Source organism: Notolepis coatsorum (genome assembly GCF_963971535.1).
Source record: "Notolepis coatsorum genome assembly, chromosome: 14".
NCBI lineage: Eukaryota > Metazoa > Chordata > Actinopteri > Aulopiformes > Paralepididae > Notolepis > Notolepis coatsorum.
In genome coordinates, this window is record NC_140178.1 from 18601739 (window position 1) to 18623800 (window position 22062).

Consider the following 22062-nt stretch of genomic DNA (forward strand, 5'->3'; position numbering starts at 1 on the left):
ATTACCGACAGTGAAAACATAAAACATATCATATTTCATAACATTTGTGTAACAAGCCATGGGTGGAGATCACACGGTTCATAAACCTGTTCAGCCCAGGGCCAGATTTGTGAATTATGGGACAGGCACATTAAAGGACCACAGCAGTCTTAATTCTGACTTCTCAACCATTACCAGAGATTGTCCCTGTCTTTAACAAATGTTGTGTTCATACGTCTCCGGCTACCTTTCACACTGCCATCGATGTTGAAAAGGGTTGAAAATATGCTCCTAGGTGTCTAGGTCATTTACCCTCTTGAAAATCACTGAACCCTAATGTTAGGGGTGGGCAATATGACTATATTAAATAAATATCGGGTACAGTTCATTAACGATACACTCTCTTTTTTTTTTTTTGGTCTTTTTCCCCCTCCATTTTTCCTCCGATTTTCTCCCATCCCAATGTTAGTCGTATGCCAATTCCCAGTCCCTTCCTGGTCGCTGCGCACTTACCCCCCACAGTCAGATCATCTGGGAGAGTGGAGGCTACCACGTGCTTCCTCCGACACACGTCCAGCCAATCACCGCTTCTTTTCACCTGGCAGCGCGGATTCTCATCGAGAGGGCGTAGCGTGTGGGAGGACCACACTATCCCCCTCAAGTCCTATCCGCGCTTAGCAGGCGCCCCGACCAAACTGTAGGAGTCGCTGTTTACAACGACCCGGACCCACCCCGCCAGCTTCTCCCACCCTCTAATACAGCCAATTGTATTAGTGCAGACGGCCAGCCAAGCTGGTGACAACCCCGGAGCTGTGAGCTGGATTCGAACAGGCGAATCCAGCTCACAGCTCCGGGGTTGGTGACGAACGCAATCTCCGCTCGGCCACCTAACCGCAACGATACACTTTTTAAACATATCGTGGACATCGTGATGTTTTGCACAAAACCTCACGTCAGTTTCTAAGCCGCCGCGGCTGAGATGAGACTTACTTTAGCGCAGCACTTTCCTCTCTCCCTCACACAGACACTCGCACAATTTACATCACGTACACACATGCACACACACCCAGAGACAGAGAGGCGGTAACTAAGTTAGCCGCTAACTAAGCTAGGCGCTAACTAAGCTAAGCTAACTAACGTTAGCCGCTAACCCTGGAAACGCTCACAGGGGAGTGATCCACAACACTAGTTCCATTAGTGGGGAAAGAGAGAGATGGGGAGGGGGGGTTATATTGACGAGGCTTGACAACAGAGGTTTATATAATCATCATATTGGCGTGACTATCCATCAAAGGGTTAAATCAAGCATTTTTAAGTGCTTTAGAGGAAATGTCAAAATATCGCATGTGTCTGTCTAATATGGCCGTCGCTTATCAATGACTTGTTTGCAGTCAACACTGTCAAAACGGATTGTTTTTTAATCGGTTCATTTCCGTTTTATACCATTTTGAAAAACGCTTGTTTCTTGAAACTTCCAGAAGATTTCAGAAGATTCTGTGATAATCGCCCTTTACTGGAATACACAAAACACGTTGTCATTTTTCGGCCTATTTATGAATAATTTTCAAATAAACGCTAGATTATCGATAGTATATGTGTACTTATGCACGCTATAGAAGTGGGCTGGAAAATCCATTATCTTTTTTTCCTGATCGCACACACACACAGACACACATACACACATATGGCACACGCTGATATATAGGTGAAAATAGCTCTGATTATCCCAAGACTGGTAAAATAGATTCCTTACCTCAGATCAGATGTTCTCCAAAAAAGTTATTCCTATTCCTGGTCTCCATTCCAAATATCGATCGCGTTTATTGATCCAACGCTGGGTACTGGAAACACACATTCTCCGCTGTTCTGCGGCTCGGCAATGACTTCGATCGTCTCCGGTTACTTGTCTGACAAGTAAAATGTGGAAGCAGGACTTTTTTTTCTCCATGCGTTTCATTCAATCCAATCCAAAGGGGTGCAGTACCATCCGGAGAGATGATAGGGGCCGGTATTTTCCCTGTTCGAGTTCAGACAGATCCCCACTGGTAACGTGAGGCTAGATTGATGAAACATGAATGGAAATCGCTAATAAAAAAAAGAACGAAAAAAACGGCATAGCTCGTTTCTGGCACTGAACGGTTGACATGAAATAACGATTTATGCTGTGGCTGGAGTGTTAAGAGTCACCTTTTATGGGGCGGTCAGGTGGCGTAGCGGATATTGCGTTCGTCACCCAACGCCGGAGACGCTGGATTCGCCTGTCACCAGCTTGGCTGGCCGTTCACACTAATACAATTGGCAGTATTAGAGGGTGGGAGAAGCTGGCGGGGTGGGTCCGGGTCGTTGTAAACAGCAACTCCTACAGTTCGGTCGGGGCGCCTGCTCAGCGCGGATAGGATCTAAGGGGGGTAGTGTGATCCTTCCACACGTTACACCCTCTCAGTGAGAGTCCGCGCTGCCAGGTGAAAAGAAGCGGTTGATTGGCTAGACGTGTGTCGGAGGAAGCACGTGATAGCCTCCACTCTCCCAGACCGACTGTGGGGGGTAAGTGCGCAGCGACCAGGAAGGGGATTGGGAATTAGCATAACGACTAACATTGGGATGGGAGAAAATCGGAGGAAAAAGGAGGGGGAAAAAAAGAAGAAATGTCACCTTTTATTTTACAAAAAGTGATGTTTGGTGAAAGTTAGATTTGCACTTTATTAATCCCAATAGGGAAATTCATTCTTGTTTGATGATCAAGAGGCACCTTTTATTTGTTTTAAGTGAAGTTTGGTGAAAAAGCAAGTTATTGCACTACGGTATTAATCCCAATAGGGACATTCATCTTTGTTTGATAATTTTTTTGTGTCAAATAAAAACAAAGGTTATTTGAATGATTTCCTTGCCGTTTCTAGTTTTCAAGAGAGAAAAAATCGATTAAAATCGTAAATCGGATTTAAAAAATTATAATCTGGGATAAAAATTTTAGGCCATATCGCCCAGCCCTAGCGTCTAGTAGAGTCAAGGGTTTATATCGGTACAGTAGTTGTCTGAAGGCTGAGTTACATTATGCCCAAACAACTTTCAAACAAGAAGTCCTGTGGAGTATCTTCCACCTTTCAACATCAATGGCAGTTTGAATGGCGTTTAGTGAGGTCAACTGAACACCTAAGAAGAACACAAAATGTGTTTAAGACGCGGTCAACCTTTGCTAATGGCGAGAAGTCAAAATCAGACTTTTATAACGTGCTTTCACACTGAAATTAGTTTTTCGAAATGGTCTGAATCTGAAGTGATATCGTTCCTTTTGTTGCAGTTTTTAGTTGGTTTGGTTTCACTGAACCGTACGTATAAACAAAGCCATATTCTGATGCAGGCCTGCTCTTTATTGGACAAAATTGATCAAACGCATATTGAACAAACTGAATCCATTTTCACTGACTTGGCAAACAAACGGCACAGAATACTCTTTAGGTTGTCCAGTTCACTGCTTGTGACTAACTGTGTCCAACCACCCTCTCTTTAATTATGCATAGGGCTGGGCGATATGGCAAAAAATCATATCGCGATAACGATATGATAATGTTATCATATTTCTCTATATCGATAATTATCGAAATTGTTATAAGTATAATTTTTATTTATTTATTTATATATTTTTTTTTAAACAACAGATGTATGTCTATTTTGCAGCAATTCTTTGTCGTTGCCGCCATCTTTAGTGTTACATCCCCTCACACAGTTCTCAGGCTCCAGCTGGTTTAAAAGCGAAAGTAAACCGGCTTCTGTGCTGGCTGTGGCTCCAGGGGAGTTGAACAGTTCTGGCTCTGCTAGTTTATTTTCGATCTTTTGGCGCTTTTTTGGTGGACAAACCACCGCACATGTGCACCGTGACTCGTGACTGGAGACTAGCTCTGCTAGCACACATAGCCTACTGTGTACAGACGGTTTCAAACTGTATTTGAAATTAGAAAGCAAACAAAATAAATGGACAAGAGATAAATAAATCTCAATTTGGTCAGTATTGTCATTTGGACAAGCAAAGCCATTACTTTAAGTTGCAGACAAGAAAGACAAGTCTGTCCACTGTCTGGTTTTTAAACTGCCCCAAAAAAATAAAAGAAAAAATATTTTTTTCTTCTTCCGATATTCGATATCGATTATTAAAATATATCGCGATATTTATCGTTATATCGCCCAGCCCTAATTATGCATATGACTGGTGTTTGCGTGGTATGACGACAGTATTTGTGGGGTTCGTCCGTTTCTTTCCAGAGCCGATAGCGATACCAATTAGGCCTATTAGTAGATCAAGGAGGCCAATAGCCAATATTTGGGGCAGATTTTCAATTGGAATAATTGGGAACATATTACAATCAAATTTGACATCAACACAAACCCTAACACACAGCTGAGACGGACACATCATCAGCCCTGTCCAAATGGATTTGCTGGCTCTCTCTTGTTAGTTGATCAGAACCTAAAATGCTGCCAAATTGTATACCTTTTAGGGACTAACTTGCTTGCGCTGTTGCTTGCCATCTCCCCCCCCCTCCTTCTGAGTAGAAGCCGTCACTCGTCCACAAAAGTTGTCAAACGTCATCTCCTGAATCTACAGTTGGAGAAACCATTCCACTGGAGAGACAAACAGAAAAGCGAACCACACAGATCAGCGGTGCATGGCAAACGTTTAGTTTGCAAACGTTTTCTCTTTTCAGATGACCACGGGCTACCTCATTACTGTATCATGGCCCGACTCTAGTCGGCGTAATGTTGCTGACCGCTTGGAAGGGAGAGCCAGGCCTGTGCTTGGAAGACTCCAGCCGTGTTATTATAGCAGTATTATTTCCCATCAAAATATTGGTAAACGTTGGAGCACTATTTATCCCCCTAAGCTAGCATGAGATTGTTAGGATCAACGGATTCCTCACAATTTCTAGTTTCATACGATATTGCTGTTTTCTCCCAGGCTTTAAAATTGAGCCTGTGAATGAAAGGTGGTAATGTGTGCAGACGGATATTCGAATTGTCATCCAATATCAGCAAAACCGATAAATCAGTCAAACCTTAATTATTTGACTATTTTGAACAAAGTTAGCAAAAATGATGATATTTTGATGACGTGGAATTTCACGCTTTGAGAATGGACAAACCAGCATCATTAAATGCACAATTTCATGGCCTTTTTCCTGAATTTGGTCTGATTTGTGTTCTTACTTAAAATGAACCCCTCCAGGGTCCACTTGGAACTGGACACTGGAGACCACTTTGTACACAGTTGCAAATTCCATTTCAAAACAAGTCTGAAACGCATCAACTATGTTACACATTGTCAAGTAACTTAGCATTACAGGGTGAGATAGTTGATGGTATCATACTTGGCATCTTTCCTGTTTTGGGGCTATGCTCGAAAACGAGGCCTGGAGTCAAATACCACACGTTTTATAAATAGGCTATTTACACATGTCCTACAGGGAAAAGTGTTCTTTATGTTAAAGGTATAATCTGTAATGCCGTCAAACAACGACCTCTAGGCAAAACAAGAGCCCCGCTTGGTACTGGTCTTTGTTTACTATCTATGTCGCCACAACAGCATTATGTTTTCAGGTCGTCTGTACGTACGTCCATCTGTCCCGCTCTCACGAATGCGGTATCTCAGGAACTCCTCAAGAGAATCTCTTCAAATGTAGCACAGGACTCGAGGATGAACCGATTCGATTTTGGCGCTCAAAGGTCAAAGCCGCCGTGTCCTCACGTCCGTTCCATCCTCATGAACGCGATGTCCTCGGGAACGCCTCAAGGGAAATTCTTCTAATTCTGAACAAATGTCCACTCAGTGCAGACTACTACTTTCATCGGTCTAGGTTAACTATGCCACCGTTGGTGTAGTGGGCAAGGCGCTCGCCATCAACGCTGGAGACGCTGGTTTCGAATCCAGCTCTCAGCGTTGCTATCAGCTTGGCTGGTCGTTCATAGTTTACTAACACAATTGGCAGTGTTAGGGGTGGGAAAGCTGATGGGTGGGTCCTGGGCGTTGTGGACAGCGACCCCTACAGTTTGGTCGGGGCGCCTGCACAGCGAGGGTAGGATCTGGAGGGAGGTAGTGTGACCTTCCACACGTTACACTCTCCCGGTGAGAATCTGCGCTGCCAGGCTGGCTGCACATGTGTCGGAGGAAAGCATGTGACAGTCTCCGGCCTCCGGACCAACAGTAGGGGGGAGTGCGCAACAACCAGGAAGGGGGTTGCGAATTGGCATAACGACTAACAGTGGGATGGGAGAAAAATCGGAAAAAAGGATGGGGGAAAAAGATTTAAAAAAAACATGCCACCGTGCTTAAGCCACGCCTGTTCATGTAAGCAGCACCTGCCCCCTTTTGTTTCTCGTGAACTGCGTGTCGTAGATGGACTCAGCGGGAAGATGTTGGTCTATGTTTGCCTTTTACTCATAAGTCCCCCACTGTTTCTCACTGTTTGACGACATTAAATATTATACATGACGAGCACGAATTCACAGTAGCTGCAACCTTTTTCCAATAGGCCACACCCATTGCCACGCCCCATTTAGTAAATTGTCATGAACACACACACTGACCTCCATGCCCAATTTCAGCTTCCTAGGACGAAACCTGTGGCAGCTAGAATGGAGATATTTTTGTGGACCAACTAGGGCTGGGCGATAAAACGATAACGATAACTATCGCGATAAATTATTTCCTCGAAATAAACATGAAACGTGGTCGCAAAGTTTCGATATATCGATTTTCCAAGCTTGGATATGAGCACGCACTAACAACCAATCGGTGAAGGAGATGGCCGAGAGCGAAGGAGACCAGGAAGGAGACCCAGCGCTGCACCTCTGGGTAGAGAGGTAGGACTCACTCAACAACAAGGCTGGCTAGGCTAACTAGCTTGCACGGCGATGTTTTATATATTTACGTGCCGAGTATGTGTGCGGCGTGAATTCTGAGGCCACGTTCATAGTAGTGTGTGGTATACAGTGGACGTCGTTTCAATATATTGTGGCGGAAGAGAGTATTTTAGTGTCATATTTATTACATTGCCATGAGATACTCCGCTTGTCGGCTAACTTCTAACGTGCGCGGACTGATGACGACATCAACTCGACTCGAGACATTCGCAGCAGCATAATAAGACAACAGGCTGGCTAGGCTAACTAGCTTGCACGCCAATGTTTTATATATTTACGTGCAGAGTATGTGTGCAGCGTGAATTCTGAGGCCACGTTCATAGTAGTGTGGGTATACAGTGGACGTCGTTTCAATATATTGTGGCGGAAGAGAGTATTTTAGTGTCATATTTATTACATTGCCATGAGATACTCCGCTTGTCGGCTAACTTCTAACGTGCGCGGACTGATGACGACATCAACTCGACTCGAGACATTCGCAGCAGCATAATAAGTTAATTAAACTTGACATACATTATATCGACGATAATTATCGATATAGAATTATATGAAAATAATTTTATAATTTTATCGCGATAACGTTTTTGGTCATATCGCCCAGCCCTAGGACCAACCAAGCATAACATGTTTAACACATTGGCCGCCATGCATTGTACCCATCTTTGGGCCCAGTCTGCCAGTGCTGTAAGCCTATGGAGATGTTTACCTTCTTTGCAGGGCTATAACTTTTTAAATATTATAGCTATATCGACATTACTATGGCCCATTCAACATCGGGTATCTATCGTTCCGGATGTGGGAACGTTATATTTTTTATTTGAACATTGTCGTGTTAATACCGTCGTGAATATAAGTATGTTTTTAAGGTTTTTCTACAGTAATTTCTAAAACGCGAGTTATAGGCCCTGACTCATGTGATAGATCAGGGGTTCCCAAACTTTTCAGGCCGGGACCCAGAAAATAAGGCGTCAGAGAGCCGCGGCCCAATGCACATAGTCAGGCGTTTTTTTTTTTTTTTTTTTTTGCCAGTTGACCGATTTTTTAAGCCAAATATCACTTCAATCCTATTAAGTTAGTTCAAGTTAGTTATTCATTTATATGTGCTATTTATGAGAGGGCTAACTTGTTGCAAAATAATAATGATAATAATAATAATAGCCTCATTAAAATACTATTGTTGCTTCGGTTGTTTTCAGCGTTTTATGTGCATAATCTGTTATTTAGTTTGAAATGTTCGTTGAAATAAGTAGATTTTACGTTTTTGTTTATTTATTAAGTTAATATAAAACCATATAGTCACATTTTAGAATACAATAGAATAGAATTTTAGAATACAACTAGAAACACTGTCCTGGCCTGCTTCTAAGTTCAGTGGCCTGAAAAAAAAAGAAAAGGAATTAAAAAAAAAATTATTTTTTATTTTTTATTTTTTTTGTAATCATCTCGCGGCCCTCCCGTGGCTGCTCGCGGCCCACCTTTGGGTCGCGACCCCGACTTTGGGAACCACTGTGATAGATTATCGATTGGCGTTTCTTTCCTATACACGTGCTATATTAAAAAATTCAAATGTATATGATCGGTATACATTATGCTTCATCATGCATGAAGGAAAGGGGGGGGGTCGTTTATAATTCCTTGATCGTCAGTAACGGCTTTATTTAGTATGGGTTGATACGTTGATCAGACTGATTGCAAACAAAGAAATGGACTATCAAGCTGAAAATAATGTTAGATTCCTCTTACCGTTCGCGGATGAGACTGGAGGAAAAAAATATTCCAATTATTTGATGTCGATCTGCTAGATCCATTTCCCGTTTGTATGATGCAATAAACGCCGAAATCATATTGATTATTGCGTTTCGAAAGTGATCCCAATGCACTCGAGTATGTATCTAGACCAGTGTTTCCCAAACTCTGGGTTGTGACTAGGCCTGCCGCGATAAGCAATAAATCGATTAATTGCCGCGATAATTTAAATGAATGCAATGATTTTGACGGACGCGATTAATTGCTATTTGCGCGTTTGTTTTAATGAGGCGGAACCAGTGCCCCTTGTCAGTCACTGTCCGTGTTGGGAGGCGGGCCGCTGCCGCTGGCTTTACTACAGAGCACAGCACAGGAGCTCCGTGGGGCAACACCACATAGCTTAACTACATTTCTCAATAGTGTTGCTCCTTTTAACCAAGTAGCGTTATTTGTAGTGTAACGTTAGAATAACACAGAATAACGTTAATACAATTACATGCATCATTGTTTACAATGAACGGGTGGGGCTAGTCAAAGGACTGGAGACGGGGACAAGTTAAACATGAATTAATTTATTATAACGGGTCGTTTTCGAGTCGTGCTGCAGTGCCTACGCACCACAGCTATTCTATTATAATACTGCTTTGACGCTTCCTCCTCATCGTTGATTGCCTGTAGTAGCTGCATCTGTAGCTAACGTTAAAACTAAAAAACACAACCGGACGAGTCAAGTTGTCGGCTAGGATAATCGCAACAATACTTCCGGTCCGGTCGGTGGGCTTCAAAATAAAAGTTTAAACACCGGAAAAGACGGAGCGGTGGGCTTCAAAATAAAGGTTTTGGGAAATAAATTTCTCAAAAAAATTCTCTAACCGGTCGCAATAATATCGCTTATCGCGATATTTTCGGGGGCAATTAATCGCCCAGCAAAATGTGTTATCGTGGCAGGCCTAGTTGTGACCCAAAATGGGTCGCTGACCCGTTTTTATTGGGTCGCCAATAAAAAAAAAAAAAAAAATATATATATATTTTTTTTTTTTAGCTGTAGATGTGTTGATTCAGTTTGGCACCACATACTTATGTGAATCTGGGTTTTCTACTCTAGCATACCTGAAAAACAAATACAGAAACAGACTAAATGCTCAGCATGACCTCAGAATAGCACTTTCAAAAACCAAGCCCAGAATAGATCTGCTGGTTGAAAACTTCAACCAGCCACATACCTCTCATTAGATTTCATTGTGCCATAGATGAAATATTATACCCCTTCTAGCATGTCAGGTCAGTATAATTTTTAAATAAGTCAGTAGGAAGCACCACAGCTGGATTCGATCCCACTGTCTCTGTGGTGGTAGACAGACGCTTAGTCCGCTGCACTACCCGGCCGCCCTATAAATATATGTTATGACAATTCATGATGTCATTTTGTAAGTTTGGGTCCCGGGGAAACACCAAATTTCTCTTTTGGGTCTCGAGCTGAAAAAGTTTGGGAACCCCTGATCTAGACCCACGTTACAATATATCTCTGGTGGAGGAATTTCCCAGATGCACAACTCGCCAGAAATCCACCAGGGGGCGGTATTGAGGCGTTGCAATATCAGACCAGGGTCCAGCTGCGTCCCGGAGGGAGGCTGGATGAATTATGAATGCCAAAAACGAGTTCCCTCGTTGTTGGCACACAACGATTGGCGGGCAATAACGAGTATACTCGTTGTTGGCGCACAAAGTGTTAATATAAAGGAACCGTGTATAACCCACAACATTATTTTCATATTTATTTGAATAATTTAAATTGTATTTATCTATACGTCTGCTTTGTACCCGGAAATCAATATAATCATTAAAAGGTAAGGATATGTCTTATATTAAACAAGGCATACCATGACGTCTAACCTATACAGGTTTTTTCTATAAGGATTAGCCGTCAAAATCGTGTCCTCCATTTCTGTCACCACCATCAGATTTTCCTATAATAGAATAAATCAGGAAATGACATGGGCAGCTATATATATCCCTGAGGACCCCTTCTGTACTTCCATTGTACATTGTACTATTGGTACAGTACAGTACAGTCTGGAAAGTGTTGTGTTTTCTGATATTTTAAATAAACAACATTGATATGACTGTGGTCACGGCTTCAACATGTCGACACCGTCACTCCACTGAGGCGAGAATGGTTAAGAATTGTGGATTAAATGTGTACATTTCAGTCAGAGGTTACAGACCGCTAGAAACTGAGGAACAACTGTCTAATGTCCCCACCGTCAGTTCTCTGTCTGATGGTGAGCACATGCAAGCAAAGAAGAATGTATAAATTAGGGATGGGCATAGTCTCAAAAAAATATATTGACCTTGTTTTTTTTTACCAGCACCTACACGGTGTAGTGTATTATTGAGAGGGGGGACCCTATTAACTGCTACACCGCTGAACGGCATGCTGAGTACAGCTCGCTAGCTGGCCGGGTAGCTGTTGAGAACGGAAAAGAAAGATGGAACGTTTTCTATGCTTGCCATGTTGTTTCACTAAATGTCAGTGATGTCACTTTCGGAATGAATGCTTTTGTTCCCAGAAAGAAGAAGAACCTGGGGGTCCGACTGGCAAATGTCTAGCTGTTGGCAACGACGGCAGCCGGCTAGCTCGCTTGTTTGATTATCTCACGTTCAATATTAAGTCAAAACACATTGAATCATGATGATATTGAAGTAAAACAAACGTCAATTAATCCACTTGATTGACACGACTTTTGAACAAATACTAAGGAAAAAGGATAAAGAATGTGCCTCACAGTGTTTTCTACCAGAGGAAAGGACATCATCTGGTTCAGGTCATATGATTTGAGGATAAAGCATGTCCTATTGAGAAGAGTTCAGTGGGTAACTTTAGTTGACGATGATTTATTTGGACAAACATACAAATTATTTTTTCTTTTCACACCTAAAGATTTAGGTTGTGGCTAATTAGGTGGTTGCTGTGACTAAACTTTTACAGGGGATAAACGGTTCTCAGCAATAGTAAATAATAATACTAAATGATAGATTATGGTATTTGCTAAAACGTTCTCTAAAGAAAACACATGCGTGGTTGTGTAGGCTGTGGCCTACCATGGACATGAAACGTCCTGCAATTATAGAATCACCCCGGCCTGTTTGCTGCAGACCTGCGGACTGGAGACCAAAATGTGTACGCTTTGTGACTCATTTTGTGCCCAGAGACCCATAGCTTAAGAAACCCAGCCGCATTGTAACCAATACGGTATACGCATTACGCACTTTGCATCCCAACGGCGCTGCCCCGTTGAACCTATTAGAAGTAAGCTTGGCTACGTGAGTAATTGTCGTATATGCGAAGCAAATGTATTATTTCTGGAGACATTTCCAGAGATTCCTTGACTCTTGTTCCCTGTGTGTGTCTCCACATTCTTGTGGGTACGCCTGTGGGTCTGTCTCCTCTGTTGCTGAGCCCTGTGGCTTCTCCGTCTCTTGTCCATTGTCTTGTCGGGTTGCACAAAAAAAAGAAATTCCCAACGATACACTGAACAGAACCTCTTGTTTTTCCTGAACCAGAACACGGCTGCCCAGAGAGCAGGCCACCTCGGTAACTCAGCCAAGGCCGGACCACTGCTTCCTGTTAAGCCCCTGGATCTGGATGTGCCCCAGCCCCAGGCCCTCAGGCCCCCAGACAGGGTGAAGGGCCGTAAAACATAAAAACTGTTTGGGGGGTGGGAGGGGACTCAAACAGTCACAATAAAAGATGAGCCTGCTTGGTGTAATGTTGGTCTTCCTGTAACGGAGCGAAGAGGAAAAACCATTGTTGTTTCCGCCCAGGGGTTCCTCTCCGGTGAAAGAGAGAGAGAGAGAAGGGGGGAAGAGAGAGAGAGCCCTGAGGGACGGTCAGAGTCCAACCATCCGTGCCCTGTCATCAGCATCAAACGACCCGTTTGAAGTGGGAGCTCGTCCCCAGGCAGGGGCTCCCAGTGCGGGTGTTGGGTTACCCAGCTCACACCGGTCTCCCCGTCGGGCCCCCCCCCAATCCGAGTCATGTACAAGCTCCCCCGGGACCCCTGTCGAGAGCCATAGGAAACCCTGTTTTTGCAGTGTCGCTCGTCTCCTCTTACCTGAGCGCTTCTAGGTCAGTTTCAGTGATTCATGGAGATAATGTAGCCCGGGAGGACAATGACCCAGGAGGGCGAGGAGGTCTCGCAGCATTATTCCTCGACTTCGGTCGTCACAATAACTCTTGGCAAACGTGCTTCTGCCGCCGGTGCCGGCGTTTGTCCTCCCCCTGCTTTTACTCACCGGCTGGCTGCTAATGTCAAGACGCTGTGGGTTCTGCCGGCTGCTGTTCCTGGGCGTGTTCCTCCAGAAACGAGAGCTTGAGAAAACGGTAATGGGCGAGGAATGTGAACTGGAAAACGAGGCCTTCCAGCTGGGAATGACAGGAGAAGAGGGAAGCGGGAGAAATGCATGTCTCGTCTCTCCCCGAGACGTTAAAAAGGCGAGAGACACGTCCCCCCATCTGTTTCCAAATAAGAAATAGTTGTGCGTGGGTGACGGTTTATGCGTGTGTGTGTGCTTTTCGTTTGTCTTTTTTTTGCACCGACAATGCGTTATTCGTGTTTAAGGGGGGAATTTAGGTTAATGTGAAGTTGTGAACCCACCCAGTCCATTCCCGTGGCCCAGAGGCCCCCGACTCCTGCCAGACTATGAGTCAGAGGCAGCGGGGCTTGCCAAGGTGTCAGCAAGGCCCTGGCCTGCCAGAGCCCCAGAACATTAAGGAGCATGGTGGGAATGAGCTCTGCAACATGGGCTTTGGCAGGAAACTAGACTGATGTAGTTTCACATCTCCGTCTCAAATGCCTCCTCAGCCTGTCAGCCCTGTGTGGCCTTGTGTTTGTTTACCTGCTGGCCAAAGCCCACTCTAACCGGGGGGGATTTATGTGTGTGTGTGTGTTTTGTCCCCGTCCGTCCAGATGCCGGCCAGGTTACATCGGTCCCCTCTGTCAGCACCTGGATCCCTGTCACCGGTCGCCGTGTTTCAACGGCGCGGCGTGCAAGAGCCAGGTGGCCAACGGAATCGCACAATACACCTGTGTGTGCCAGAGAGGGTTCAGAGGTACGGCCCGTGTGATCTTTTGGTTTTGTTTCTCATCTAAAACGGGGGGTGTCTGCATTGCATGCATGGGTGTTTAAAAAGGTCTTGGCATTTTACTACAATTCTCAATTTAAGGCCTTTAAAAAAGTCATTAAAGACATTTAATTTGCACAGGTATAAAAGAAAACGTTGCGTGCTATTAAAAAGTCTTAAATGTAACTTGCAGATACCCTGTAAAAGCATGGTTTTTATGAAGATAAACCCTTTTATTCTTTTTTAATCAAACACATTCCCAAACCCCCTCAATTTTCCAGGTCAGGACTGCTCCCTCATAGACGCTTGTGCCACGAGTCCCTGTGCCAACGGCGCCCGCTGTGCCAACTGGAACAACCACTACAACTGCTCCTGCCCGCCCGGCTTCCAGGGCAAGAACTGCCGCAACGACATCGACGAGTGCCGCAAGCCGGGCGCGTGCCTCAACGGCGGCCTCTGCATCAACGTCCACGGCTCCTTCCGCTGCCAGTGCCAGCCGGGCCACAGCGGGCGCACGTGCGAGGTGTCCACCCAGCCCTGCGCGCCCTCCCAGTGCCTCAACGGGGGCACCTGCCGACAGACCAGCGACCACTCCTACGAGTGCGCCTGCCTGCCAGGTACACCGGCTCTCTCGGACACGTGGATGTGTGTGGGGGGGGCAGTGGCTCGGGAGGTAGAGCGGTAATCATGAGGTTTGAGGTTCCCGGTTCGATTCCGGCTCCTCCTCCATTGCTTCCGATGAGCAGGTTGGCACCTTGCGTGGTCGCCTCCGACGTCGGTGTGTGACTGTGTGACTGGATGGGTGACTGGATGGGTGAATGTGAGGAACAATATTGTAAAGCGCTTTGGATACAAATTCAGTAGGGATGCACCGATGTGAAAATGTGGCCGATACCGATAACCGATATTAATATTGCTGTTCTGGCCGATATTTACCGATGTCGATATCTCTGTATAGAAAACACTTTTTTATGATAATCAAATAAAGAGCTATTTTCCAAAACGCATACTTTTTTTTTTACTTTTGTAACTTATTTTCAGAAATTACTGATATTTTGAAACTATTTAAGGCCAAAACATGTAAAAAGATTTTTTATTTTTTTTATATAATATCGGCATATCTTGATATCGGACCGATACCGATGTGTAAAAAAAAAACTGCCATATCGGCCGATATTATATCGGCGGCCGATATATCGTGCATCACTAAAATTCAGCATTATATAAAGTGCCGGTCGTCTGGCAATCGGAAGGTTCCCGGTCCTCCTCCTGCCGGGCAGCGCGTCAAAGTGTCCTTGAGCCCCCCCCCCCCCCCCGCCACCACCCATAACCGCTTCCGACGAGCAGGTCGGCACCTCGCGCGGTCGGTCGCCGCCGCCGTCGGCGTGTGAATGTTTTGAGTGACTGTGAGGCATAAGTTGTAAAACGCTCTGGATAAAAGTGGCTACATAAATGCTCACAGATACACTCACTCACTTCCTCTCTCTCTCTCACACACACACACACACACACACACACACACACACACACACACACACACACACACACACACACACACACACACACAGGGCAGCGTTTGACCCCAGAGCTCAGACCTCCAGCGTGTTTCCCAGCGCCTGTGTGTGTGCACGTGTGTGTGTGTGTGTGTGTTCAGGCGTCAAGGTTTTCCCAGGCAGATGACGTAGCTGTCAGTGCCGCTCCTGCCGCCGCCGCTATAGGATTTACTCCCCCCTGGTCCCGGGTCAACTTCCTGCCTTCCGCTATTATTAGCCCGCCAACGGGACGGGAGGGTGGGAGAGTCCCGAGGCGTCGGGGAGGCCCTGCGCCTCCTCCTCCACCACCTCCTCCTCCACCACCACCACGCTCCGACTCCAGAGTCCATACGGGAGGAATTTACTTTATGGGCCCTCTGGTTTCCCTCCGGGGAGCCGACAGGAAGCGCCTCTTGCCAGAAAGGAAGTCATTGAAACTGTGAGAGATTATAAAACAAGCAAAGCGTTGCTGGAGAGCACGGACCTCTAGAGCGCGGCGGTTGATGTGGGGGGGGGGGGGGGGCGGCAGCAGCAGCAGCGCCGGCAACGGTGTGGGAACCGCCATCATGAGAAGATGTAAACATTAAGACACCCGCCCGCGCACACAGACGCACTGCCCACTCCACCCCCGCGATACCAGTCCGTTCGCTGTGTGGGAAGTGGGGGGGCGAGTCTTGGTTAGTGTATGGAAGTGCTGGTGGATGTTTAGTAAACTCCTTGTCTCTGGTGTGTGTGTGTGTGTGTGAGAGAGCATAACTCAACCCTCTCTCTCTCTCTCTCTCTCTCTCTCTCTCTCTCTCTCTCTCTCTCTCTCCCTCCCTCCACAGGTTTCGAGGGACACAACTGTGAGAATAACGTGGATGACTGTCCCGGCCACAAGTGTATGAACTTAGGGATCTGCGTGGACGGGGTCAACACCTACAACTGCCAGTGCGCCCCAGAATGGACCGGTACAGAACCCACACACGTTACACAGTTACTAGTTAGTACTAAGTAACTAGACGTTACTAGTCTCTGAATATCTGCTTTTCGGTAATCATTGGGAGTTTTTGTGATGTCAAAGCGGGAAGAGTTCATGCTATGATTGATCAATTAGCTGTTCTTTTTTGGAGCCAGGGACGCTGCCCACCTAATGTAGTGCCCAGTTTGTAAACGTTTTCTTTTAATTTTTTTTACTTTTGGGTGTGTGGGGGGGGGGGGGGTGGGGGGGGGGGAGCCAGGCGGGGAAGGAAATGATTCATTTAAAATTGGGTACATTGCTACACCCACCGAAATCTGCGTGGTCGGTACGAGACAGTTCAGAAACACAGTCCCACAGATTCAAGGAAGTCGAGGGAAATTGTTTAAAAGATACAAAATGATGTATTTGCCCTTTAACCCTTTCACTGCCACACTACAGAAGGTTAACCCTTTACTATCGCACTACCGACGGTTAGTGATTGTAAAGGGTTGACCTTCTGTAGTGTGGCAGTGAAAGGGTTAACCTGCTGTTGTGTGGCCGTGAAAGGGTTAACCTTCTGTGTATTGTCGCAGTGAAAGGGTTAACCGTTTGGTAGTGCGGCAGTGAAAGGGTTCATGTAAGATAAGATATTCCTTTATTGATCCCTGTGGGGAAATGCGGGCATCATAGCAGCACAATGCATTGCATGAACATGAAATGACGAGTTCAACACACAGGAGCAGAGGAAACGGAATAAACATCCATCTGGAAGGATTCCATTCATATTGAAAATAAACAGTGTAAACAATATAATTAACTCTGAATATAATAATATGAGAAAAATAAATAAAATAAATAAATAAATATGAGAGTATGTTTGTGCTCCGAGGGCTAAAGCAGGCTTCTCTCAGGACTAAAGCAGGCTTCTCTCAGGACTAAAGCAGGCTTCTCTCAGGACTAAAGCAGGCTTCTCTCAGGACTAAAGCAGGCTTCTCTCAGGACTAAAGCAGGCTTCTCTCAGGACTAAAGCAGGCTTCTCTCAGGACTAAAGCAGGCTTCTCTCAGGGCTAAAGCAGGCTTCTCTCAGGACTAAAGCAGGCTTCTCTCAGGGCTAAAGCAGGCTTCTCTCAGGGCTAAAGCAGGCTTCTCTCAGGACTAAAGCAGGCTTCTCTCAGGGCTAAAGCAGGCTTCTCTCAGCTAAAGCAGGCTTCTCTCAGGACTAAAGCAGGCTTCTCTCGGGACTAAAGCAGGCTTCTCTCAGGGCTAAAGCAGGCTTCTCTCAGGACTAAAGCAGGCTTCTCTCAGCTAAAGCAGGCTTCTCTCAGGGCTAAAGCAGGCTTCTCTCAGCTAAAGCAGGCTTCTCTCAGGACTAAAGCAGGCTTCTCTCAGCTAAAGCAGGCTTCTCTCAGGACTAAAGCAGGCTTCTCTCAGGGCTAAAGCAGGCTTCTCTCAGGACTAAAGCAGGCTTCTCTCAGGGCTAAAGCAGGCTTCTCTCAGCTAAGGCAGGCTTCTCTCAGGGCTAAAGCAGGCTTCTCTCAGGACTAAAGCAGGCTTCTCTCAGGACTAAAGCAGGCTTCTCTCAGGACTAAAGCAGGCTTCTCTCAGGACTAAAGCAGGCTTCTCTCAGGACTAAAGCAGGCTTCTCTCAGGACTAAAGCAGGCTTCTCTCAGGACTAAAGCAGGCTTCTCTCAGGACTAAAGCAGGCTTCTCTCAGGACTAAAGCAGGCTTCTCTCAGGACTAAAGCAGGCTTCTCTCAGGACTAAAGCAGGCTTCTCTCAGGACTAAAGCAGGCTTCTCTCAGCTAAAGCAGGCTTCTCTCAGCTAAAGCAGGCTTCTCTCAGCTAAAGCAGGCTTCTCTCAGGACTAAAGCAGGCTTCTCTCAGGGCTAAAGCAGGCTTCTCTCAGGGCTAAAGCAGGCTTCTCTCAGGGCTAAAGCAGGCTTCTCTCAGGACTAAAGCAGGCTTCTCTCAGGACTAAAGCAGGCTTCTCTCAGGACTAAAGCAGGCTTCTCTCAGGGCTAAAGCAGGCTTCTCTCAGGACTAAAGCAGGCTTCTCTCAGCTAAAGCAGGCTTCTCTCAGGACTAAAGCAGGCTTCTCTCAGGACTAAAGCAGGCTTCTCTCAGGACTAAAGCAGGCTTCTCTCAGGACTAAAGCAGGCTTCTCTCGGGACTAAAGCAGGCTTCTCTCAGGACTAAAGCAGGCTTCTCTCAGGACTAAAGCAGGCTTCTCTCAGGACTAAAGCAGGCTTCTCTCAGGACTAAAGCAGGCTTCTCTCAGGACTAAAGCAGGCTTCTCTCAGGACTAAAGCAGGCTTCTCTCAGGGCTAAAGCAGGCTTCTCTCAGGACTAAATCAGGCTTCTCTCAGGACTAAAGCAGGCTTCTCTCAGGGCTAAAGCAGGCTTCTCTCAGGACTAAAGCAGGCTTCTCTCAGGACTAAAGCAGGCTTCTCTCAGGACTAAAGCAGGCTTCTCTCAGGACTAAAGCAGGCTTCTCTCAGCTAAAGCAGGCTTCTCTCAGGACTAAAGCAGGCTTCTCTCAGGACTAAAGCAGGCTTCTCTCAGGACTAAAGCAGGCTTCTCTCAGGACTAAAGCAGGCTTCTCTCAGGGCTAAATCATGCTTCTCCCGCGGCTAAAGCAGGCTTCTCTCCCAACAGGCCAGTACTGTGTGGAGGACGTCAACGAGTGCCTCATGCAGCCCAACGCCTGCCACAACGGCGGCACCTGCTTCAACACCATTGGTGGCCACACCTGCGTCTGCGTCAACGGCTGGACCGGAGACGACTGCAGCGAGAACATCGACGACTGCGCCACCGCCGTCTGCTTCAACGGCGCCACCTGCCACGACCGCGTGGCGTCCTTCTTCTGCGAGTGTCCCGTGGGAAAGACAGGTGAGCGGATTCTGAGTTAGTGCAACGGGTAGAGGACGAGTAGAGCAACATGGTAGAGGACGAGTAGAGTGTTTTATTCAGAAACGGCAATGTAATATGGAGGCGCCGAGGCGGATGAACTGGTAGTAGCCTCGCGTTCTCACCGTTAGCATTGCGGCTAGCGTAAAAATGAGCTAATAAGGCACTAGATTCAGAGCTTGATAGCTAATCGAAATCCTCTCTTGTCCATGTGTGTCGCGTTGAAGATGACGTCACGGCACCCCAGCTACACTGACGGGGGGGGGGTTACCGTCTTTATATATATATCTATGGGGGGTACTACCGAATCGAGTAGGTACCATGCACCCCGTGAAAAGAGAATACTTCATAATGTTTCATGCAATTAAAAAGTTAATATATATATGATGATGATGATGATGCACACACACCTTTACAGTGTTTTGTTTACCAGTACAGTAGGATGTTATAACATTGCCGATAATAAAAATTATTATTATTTTTGGCTAAAGTGGATAGAAAACACAGTACTGTGCAAAAGTCTTAGGCACCCAAGAGTTTTTATATAAATGATCTTAGATAATCTTTTCTGTATTAGTGTGTCTGTAGACTACTCTTTTAGATTTTTAGAAACTTTTAATACAATAATTTTTGAAAGCATCTTCATGGTTTAATGCAGACATGTTGCAGGGACTATTTTAATCGTCATGTTGGCGTGACTGTATGCTTCAAAGGGTTAAATCAAGCATTTGTAAGTGCTTTAGAGGAAATGTCTAAATATTGTGATGTGTATCGTGTATCGTGGCATAGCCAAAAAAGATTGTGATATCATTTAGAGGCTGTTTCGCCCAGCCCTAGTGTTAGGGGTTCTGTTCGAGGTACGACGGATAAAGGCCGTCCACCGGAATGACAAATGGATGACAGTTCTCACCGACTGGGGGTCTCGTCTCCTTCAGGTCTGCTGTGCCACCTGGATGACGCGTGTGTGAGCAACCCCTGCAACGAGGGGGCAGTCTGTGACACCAACCCCCTGAACGGACGCGCTATCTGCACCTGCCCCGCTGGCTTCGTGGGAGGCGCCTGCAACCAGGACATGGATGAGTGCTCCATCGGTGAGGACGCTTTGCATCCATGTGGCTTCCAGCCTCTTTGTCATTATTGTGTTTGTGAGCTTTCTTTCTCTCTCTTTTTCTCTCTCTCTCTAAATATATATATATATTATCTATCCATCTCCCTCTCTGTGTCCCTCTCTCTCTCTCTCTCTCTCTCTCTCTCTCTCTCTCTCTCTCTCTCTCTCTCTCTCTCTCTCTCTCTCTAAATATATATATTTCCCTCTGTGTCCCTTTCTCTCTCTCTAAATATATATACAGTATATCTTTCCCTCTCCCTCTCTGTGTCCCTATCTCTCTCTCTCTTTCTGGCTCTTCCTCTCTTTCTCGCTCTCGCTCTCTCTTGCTCTCTCTCTGTCATCTCTCCCTGTTGCTCTCTCTATCTCTCTATATATATATATATATATATATATATATATATATATATATACTGTGTATATAATATATATATATATATATCTCCCTTCCTCTCCTCTCCTCTCCTCTCACTGACTCACAAGCGTTTAATCTACTTTCCTTCCACCCCAAGGTGCCAACCCCTGCGAGCACTTTGGGAAGTGCGTGAACACGGAGGGTTCCTTCCAGTGTCAGTGCGGCCGAGGGTACGCCGGGCCCCGCTGTGAGATCGACATCAACGAGTGCCTCTCCATGCCCTGCCAGAACGACGCCACCTGCCTGGACCGCATCGGAGAGTTCACCTGCATCTGCATGCCAGGTAACCAATATCCACGCAGAGCGTCTCACCGTCCTCGGCCATAAGACCGGCCGAGCGCGAGCCACAGACCGGCTAAATAGCTGCTTAAACTTGACCCTCCGACGGAGCAATCCGGTTGTTATGTCGTGACGTATCGACCTTCCAATAAACAGTTTCCAGGAGCCCAGCTGCCTGTGTGGCCTTTTCAACACGCCCTCTGTGCTGCGTCTCTTGTTGTTCTAATAGATCCGAGTCATAAGAAAACTGTTTGGCGGTTTGTGCTCCTAGTATCTCCTGCTGTCTGAAGCCGGAGCGTTTAGCCCCGGACATGAATACATGGCACGCTTAACGCCAGACGTAACGATCGAATATCCACAGCTCTTGTCACATTCTCTACCGGTGTCTACCTCCGTCACGCTCTCTACCGGTGTATAGCTCTTGTCACGCTCTCTACCGGTGTATAGCTCTTGTCTCGCTCTCTACCGGTGTATAGCTCTTGTCACGCTCTCTACCGGTGTATAGCTCTTGTCTCGCTCTCTACCGGTGTATAGCTCTTGTCACGCTCTCTACCGGTGTCTACCTCCGTCACGCTCTCTACCGGTGTATAGCTCTTGTCACGCTCTCTAACCGGTGTATAGCTCTTGTCTCGCTCTCTACCGGTGTATAGCTCTTGTCACGCTCTCTACCGGTGTATAGCTCTGTCACGCTCTCTACCGGTGTATAGCTCTTGTCACGCTCTCTACCGGTGTATAGCTCTTGTCTCGCTCTCTACCGGTGTATAGCTCTTGTCACGCTCTCTACCGGTGTATAGCTCTTGTCACGCTCTCTACCGGTGTATAGCTCTTGTCACGCTCTCTACCGGTGTATAGCTCTTGTCACGCTCTCTACGGTGTATAGCTCTGGTTACGCTCTCTACCGGTGTATAGCTCTTGTCACGCTCTCTACCGGTGTATAGCTCTTGTCACGCTCTCTACCGGTGTATAGCTCTTGTCACGCTCTCTACCGGTGTATAGCTCTGTCACGCTCTCTACCGGTGTATAGCTCTTGTCACGCTCTCTACCGGTGTATAGCTCTTGTCACGCTCTCTACCGGTGTATAGCTCTTGTCACACTCTCTACCGGTGTATAGCTCTTGTCAC

At 46.3% G+C, this 22062-nt stretch overlaps 1 protein-coding gene across 1 annotated transcript in view; it reads left to right on the forward strand.

Annotated features, from left to right (window-relative positions):
• The window catches only part of notch3 (notch receptor 3), a gene marked incomplete at its 3' end in the record, with an annotated part of 49892 nt that overhangs the window by 22211 nt on the left and 5619 nt on the right, over positions 1–22062 (forward strand). Inside the window, 6 exon segments of the mRNA XM_084329030.1 lie at positions 13608–13750; positions 14044–14379; positions 16122–16244; positions 18891–19124; positions 20078–20233; positions 20760–20945. Of these exon segments, the coding sequence (XP_084185156.1) occupies positions 13608–13750; positions 14044–14379; positions 16122–16244; positions 18891–19124; positions 20078–20233; positions 20760–20945 (1178 nt within the window).